This window comes from Giraffa tippelskirchi, chromosome 5 (assembly GCF_054371585.1).
Source record: "Giraffa tippelskirchi isolate mGirTip1 chromosome 5, T2T-mGirTip1v1.2.pri, whole genome shotgun sequence".
Taxonomy (NCBI): domain Eukaryota; kingdom Metazoa; phylum Chordata; class Mammalia; order Artiodactyla; family Giraffidae; genus Giraffa; species Giraffa tippelskirchi.
The window spans coordinates 92,037,335-92,044,463 of record NC_137279.1 but is presented as its reverse complement, the minus strand read 5'-3'; the positions used below and the strand labels follow the sequence as shown (position 1 = coordinate 92,044,463).

The 7,129-nt window shown below is 44.1% G+C and overlaps 1 protein-coding gene across 3 annotated transcripts in view; it reads left to right on the top strand.

Moving 5' to 3' along the window:
* The first annotated feature begins 5,938 nt into the window (after nucleotides 1-5,938).
* Nucleotides 5,939-7,129, top strand: part of LOC145507504 (SLAM family member 9-like) — a 30,717-nt gene continuing 29,526 nt past the window's right edge. For all 3 annotated transcript variants that reach the window (XM_081494087.1, XM_081494085.1, XM_081494086.1), the window contains exon 1: nucleotides 5,939-6,059. In XM_081494087.1, coding sequence (XP_081350213.1) covers nucleotides 5,946-6,059 — 114 coding nt within the window. In that variant the 5' untranslated portion in view covers nucleotides 5,939-5,945. The remainder of the gene's footprint in view (nucleotides 6,060-7,129) is intronic.

Sequence of the window (7,129 nt, the reverse complement as noted above, 5' to 3'; positions counted from 1 at the left end):
CCTTGTCTTTCACCCAGGAAGGGTGATTGTAGAAAAGACTAATGAGATCTTCTACCCAAAATTTTCCTTTATGTAGGCTGCCTAATCCTTTTCCCAGAGCTGCAGTTTCCTTCCATATAAGGAAACAGCCAACCTCTAACTCCTCAGGCCTTTCACAATCGTGATGCAAGTTCCTCAGAAATTACACTCTCCTGAGCAAGTCTATGGCTGGGCTGATGTTGATCCTTGTGAGCAACTTGTCAGTTACTTAAAACACAAACTTGAACAAGTTATTTAATCTTTTTGTAATTTCAGGATGATCCTTCATTAGATGCATGTAATGCTTAGGTAATATCATGTTCAGTTCAGTTCAGTCACTCAGTCGTGTCTGACTCTCTGCGACCCCATGAATTGCAGCACGCCAGGCCTCTCTGTCCATCACCAACTCCTGGAGTCTATCCAAAACCATGTTCATCGAGTCGGTGATGCCATCCAACCATCTCATCCTCTGTCGTCCCCTTCTCCTCCCGCCCCCAATCCTATCCAGCATTTGCCAATGAGTAAACCCTTTTTTTCCAATGAGTAAACCCTTCGCATGAGGTGGCCAAAGTATTGGAGTTTCAGCTTCAACATCACACCTTCCAATGAACACCCAGGATTGATCTCTTTTAGAATGGACTGATTGGATCTCCTTGCAGTCCAAGGGACTCTCAAGAGTCTTCTCTAACACCACAGTTCAAAAGCATCAATTCTTTGGCGCTCAGCTTTCTTCACCGTCCAACTCTCACATCCATACATGACCATTGGAAAAACCATAGCCTTGACTAGACGGACTTTTGTTGGCAAAGTAATGTCTCTGCTTTTAAATATGCTATCTAGGTTGGCCATAACCTTCCTGCCAAGGAGTAAACGTCTTTTAATTTCATGGCTGCAATCACCATCAGCAGTGATTCTGGAGCCCAAAAAAATAGTCTGACACTGTTTCCACTGTTTCCCCATATATTTCCCATGGAGTGATGGGACCAGATGCCGTGATCTTAGTTTTCTGAACGTTGAGCTTTAAGCCAACTTTTTCACTCTCCTCCTTCACCTTCATCAAGAGGCTCTTTAGTTCTTCTTCACTCTCTGCCATAAGGGTGGTGTCATCTGCATATCTGAGGTTATTGATATTTCTCCCGGCAATCTTGATTGCAGCTTGTGTTTCTTCCAGCCCAGCGTTTCTCATGATGTACTCTGCATATAAGTTAGATAAGCAGGGTGACAATATACAGCCTTGACGTACTCCTTTTCCTATTTGGAACCAGTCTGTTGTTCCATGTCCAGTTCTAACTGTTGCTTCCTGACCTGCATACAGGTTTCTCAAGAGACAGGTCAGATGGTCTGGTATTCCCATCTCTTTCAGAATTTTCCACAGTTTATTGTGATCCACACAGTCAAAGGCTTTGGCATAGTCAAGAAAGCAGAAATAGATGTTTTTCTGGAACTCTCTTGCTTTTTCGATGATCCAGCGGATATTGGCAATTTGATCTCTGGTTCCTCTGCCTTTTCTAAAACAAGATTGAACATCTGGAAGTTCACGGTTCACGTATTGCTGAAGCCTGGCTTCGAGAATTTTGAGCATTACTTTACTAGCATGTGAAATGAGTGCAATTGTGAGGTAGTTTGAGCATTCTTTGGCATTGCCTTTCTTTGGGATTGGAATGAAAACTGACCTTTTCCAGTCCTGTGGCCACTGCTGAGTTTTCCAAATTTGCTGGCATATCGAGTGCAGCACTTTCACAGCATCACCTTTGAGGACTTGAAATAGCTCAACTGGAATTCCATCACCTCCACTAGCTTTGTTCGTAGTGATGCTTTCTAAGGCCCACTTGACTTCACATTCCAGGATGTCTGGCTCTAGGTGAGTGATCACACCATCATGATTATCTGGGTCATGAAGATCTTTTTTGTACAGTTCTTCTGTGTTTTCTTGCCACCTCTTCTTAATATCTTCTGCTTCTGTTAGGTCCATACCATTTCTGTCCTTTATCGAGCCTATCTTTGCATGAAATGTTCCCTTGGTATCTCTAATTTTCTTGAAGAGATCTCTAGTCTTTCCCAATCTGTTGTTTTCCTCTACTTCTTTGCACTGATCGCTGAGGAAGGCTTTCTTATCTCTCCTTGCTATTCTTTGGAACTCTGCATTCAGATGGGAATATCTTTCCTTTTTTCCTTTGCTTTTCGCTTCTCTTCTCTTCCCAGCTATCTGTAAGGCCTCCTCAGACAGCCATTTTGCTTTTTTGCATTTCTTTTCCATGGGGATTTTCTTGATCCCTGTCTCCTGTACAATGTCACGAACCTCTGCCCATAGTTCATCAGGCACTCTGTCTTCTAGAAATAACACCCAAAAAAATGTCCTTTTCATTGTAGGGGACTGGAATGCAAAAGTAGGAAGTCAAGAAACACCTGGCGTAACAGGCAAGTTTGGCCTTGGAGTACAGAATGAAGCAGGGCAAAGGCTAATAGAGTTTTGCCACGAGAACGCACTGGTAATAGCAAACACCCTATTCCAACAACACAAGAGAAGACTCTACACGTGGACATCACCAGATGGTCAACACTGAAATCAGATTGATTATATTCTTTGCAGCCAAAGATGGAGAAGCTCTATACAGTCAGCAAAAACAAGACCAGGAGCAGACTGTGGCTCAGATCATGAACTGCTTATTGCCAAATTCAGACTTAAATTGAAGAAAGTAGGGAAAACCACTAGACCATTCAGGTATGACCTAGATCAAATCCCTTATGAGTATACAGTGGAAGTGACAAATAGATTTAAGGGACTAGTGCGCAGAAGAGAGGCGGCTGTGACAGCTCGGCGCAGAAGCATGGCCAAGAGGAGCTAGGCCAGGCCGGGGGCCGGGAGCAGCGGCCGAGAGGGGCTAGGCCGGGCCGGGGGCTGGGGCCGGTGGTGGCGGCGGTGGCGAGAGGAATTACCCAAGGCCCAAGGTAAGAGAAACCCAAGTAAGACGGTAAGTGTTGCGAGAGGGCATCAGAGGGCAGACACACTAAAACTAAAATTACAGAAAACTAGCTAATCTGATCACATGGACCACAGCCTTGTCTATCTCAATGAAACTAAGCCATGCCATGTGGGGCCACCCAAGACGGATGGGTCATGGTGGAGAGGTCTGACAGAATGTGGTCCACTGGAGAAGGGCATGGCAAACCACTTCAGTATTCTTGCCTTGAGAACCCCATGAACAGTATGAAAAGGCAAAAGGATAGGACACTGAGAGATGAACCCCCCAGGTCAGTAGGTGCCCAATATGCTAATGGAGATCAGTGGAGAAATAACTCCAGAAAGAATGATGGGATGGAGCCAAAGCAAAAACAATACCCAACTGTGGATGTGACTGGTGATAGACGCAAAGTCCGATGCTGTAAAGAGCAATATGGCATAGGAACCTGGAATGTTAGGTCCATGAATCAAGGCAAACTGGAAGTGGTCAAACAGGAGATGGCAAGAGTGAACGTCGACATTCTAGGAATCAGCAAACTAAGATGGACTGGAATGGGTGAATTTAACTCAGATGACCATTATATCTACTACTGTGGGCAAGAATCCCTTAGAAGAAATGGAGTAGCCATCATGGTCAACAAAAGAGTCCAAAATGCAGTACTTGGATGCAATCTCAAAAACGACAGAATGATCTCTGTTCATTTCCAAGGCAAACCATTCAATATCACAGTAATCCAAGTCTATTCCCCGACTAGTAACGCCGAAGAAGCTGAAGTTGAACAGTTCTATGAAGACCTACAAGACCTTCTAGAAATATCATGTTATGGGGATTTAATTAAGCATATATTGCAGGTAAGTTTTTATGTGTAATTTTTTGCTCATAATTATGTATAATAATAATGTGCAACTAATTTTAATGTACAATTAAAAACTCATAGAATAGATATTCAATAAATGTATTCTTCACATAACTCAGCTCTCCACTGGAATAGTTTGCTTTTGGAAATTCAAATAAAAATAGATATGATCTCCCATCAAGTCCCTTGGACATCCAGAGTTCCTGACAATTTCTGTGCATTCTCTGGGGCTTAATTTCTCCTGGTCATCTCTCAGATCTCTGTTTCCTGGACTCTTCATATCACTGGACTCTACACTTACCTCCTATCTGATCTTCCTGGCACACACATTATGTAGATCCAGGACTGTCTTCCTTTAATTCCCCAAAGATTCCTGTCACCAAGTGTTTGTGTTTAGTAAACTCTTTTCAAGGTTTCTGAAGCTGGTATGTGTGCTTGTTTATGTAATATGCCCTAGTACAGGATAGTTAGAATGTTGAATATGAGATAGGCTACCTCAGCTTTTTAAAAGTTCTAGGTGTTTTGCCAGCATATAAATTCTACTGTGTGCTCTCTCCCAGTGTCTGTGGCCTGTATCACATTGCTGCTTCTTTCTATCTAGGCTCCTCCTTCCCAACCCCCTTTAGCAAATGATTTTCAAAACAAAACATTTCTCAAACAAAGATTGCTCACAACATATGTAAGGACATGACAGAGAAGGACATACCAGACTCATTCATATTCACCCTGAGAATGACCAGTGGATGAACTGCCTGGATTTTGACTGCATACAGAAGTTAGTGACTACAGGACTCACGGGCCATCTTTTAAAGTAATTTCCTCAATAGTAGATTGGGTTGGAGGGAATGAGCCTGGTGGATATTCTCTTGTCTGAGATGTTGCAGAGCAGTTTAAGGGAGTAGAAAATGGACTCTTGTGAGTTGTTTGAGGCCACAGAGTGGGATGGGACAGTGGCTGTGATGTGGGGAAATTTTTTTCTAGAGTTTGTTGTTGAGAGTACACACCTTACCCTTGATTCACTGTGTGATTTTTTGCAGGTCATGCACCCACTCTTGATCTCGGTTTTCACACCTAAAAATGGGTTTAATGCACCGTGCCATGAATACCTTGAGTGCATGATTGTGAGGCCAGTCTTGTGGATGCAGCATTGGGGCCTGGGCAGCTGCGGAGAAAGCCTTAGTGGGCAGGAGAAGGAGGCATGGACCAGGAGTTAGGTAGACAGGACTGCTCCTGTGGAGTGTGGGATGAGACAGTTCTCAGGTGTGGGGACTCAGTCTAGAGAGAAGACACCAGAGCCTGAGCCCCAGCAGGTGGCAGTGAGTCTGAAGCAGCTGAGGCTGTGGACAGGAGGAGTGTAGATATCCACTCCTGCCCCTCCGTGATAGCAGGAGCAGGGCTGGCAGAGGATGAAATTGAAGTGGTTGGTGTGATGCAGACAAGAGCCTATCAGAGACCATGGGGTCTGGCTTTGTGGTGTGTGTAGGGAGGATAACTGGTACTAGTGACAACTAAGAAAACCAGAAGAGTGCAAGCAATAGATAAATGCCAATATTTGTACCGGAGATGTGGGAACGCAACACTTTTCACAACGACCTTTAGTTTCTTTTGCTAATGGCTTCTTACTTGGGCAACTGGTAGTTGAAGTTCACAGAAAATCAAAAAGGAAATTTATCTCGTTAAATGGTATAAAGCAGAAGGTATCTTTCCCATCCTGGATGTAATAGTGTAATTTCTGTGCTGGGCCATAGGTTGATACTAGTGACCAGGGATGCCTGGGCTGAGCTGTTAACCAGGGGAAACTAGTAAAGGGATTATATGGGGGTAGGGGTTAGGAGTGTGAGATCACCAAACTAACATGACCATAGGAATGGGGCACTGCCAATACAGCACAGGTATATCATAAAGTGGAGTTGTTTATATATTTATTCTACAATTGTTTATTGAGGTCCTATTGTAGGTTCTGGGGATAATAAGAAACATCTGAATGGCTTATTCTAGCCCTGCGAGTGACATCCAGAACTAACTTGTTAGCTCCACCCTTGGGGTGGGGAGGAGCCCAATAACTCTTCGTAGTGAAGCGTTTCCCGCTCTCTTGCTGCTCCTCCTAAATGTTTCTTCTGCAGTTGCATAGGCTGGCAGGCAGCCTGAGATGGACCCTTTCTCAGAAGACCCCCACCTCTGCTGGGCCACCCGGCTCCTGGGACTCACCAGCCTCCTCCTCAGTGAGTAGCCTGGACTCTTTGTGGCAGAGGGCAAGATACAGAGGCCCCTTCTCTCTCTGATGTCTTAGGTTGTGTTGAGGCTGGGACCCCTGATTGGAGGCAGCCTCGGCTAGAGTAAGGGATCCATTATTAGGGAGGTGAGGTCACTACTGTTTCAATAACAGAGAAGCCAAGAGAGCCTGGAGCTACTAGGGGAGAGGAATAGAGAGAGCTATAGAAGCAGCTTCTGGGGACCAAAGGAGTGCTCCCCAAAGGAACAAGGCCCCCCTGACCTGACAGCGGGGATGTAACAGCCTCTGCCACTGTACCGTGGAGAAGGGGCAGACCTAGAACCCTGGGTCTGAACTGGAGGAAGCAACTGGAGTCTAGTTTTCTTGGGCTGCTGCAGGATGTTGAATACAATAAAATTCTAATTTTGTAAAAGGAGAAGTTGCTTCCAAAATTTAAGGGTGTCTGTATAGCCACATGCTGTAAAAGAATGAAGAAATCATGGAAGGAACAGCTAAGTGTGTTCCAGGAGGGGGTGAACTTGGAGAAGAAAGAAAGGAGGGTGAAGCAGAGAGGACTGGGAATTAAGCAAAAAGGGAACTTAAAGAATGACTGTCATGAGAAAGCTGTATATCTCATTTATTTATTTTTGGCTTTCTATTTTTTTTTTTTTTACATTGAAGGATAATGGCTTTACAGTATTTTGTTGTTTCCTGTCAAATCTCAGAATGAATCAGCTGTAGATATACATATATATCCTTCCTCTTGAAACTGTCTCCCATCTTCCTCCCCATCTCACCCTTCTAGGTTGATACAGAGCCCCTGTTTGAGTTTTCCGAGACATACAGCTAATTCCCATTGTATATCTATATTGCATATGGTAATGCAAGTTTCCGTGTTGCTCTCTCCATACATCTCACCCTCCCCTCCCCTCTTTCCATGTCTGTAAGTCTGTTCTATGTGTCTGTTTCTCCATTGCTGCCCTGCAAATAAATTCTTTGCTACCATCTTTCTAGATTCCGTATATATGCGTTAGGATATGATATTTATCTTTCTCTTTCTGATTTACTTCATTCTGTATA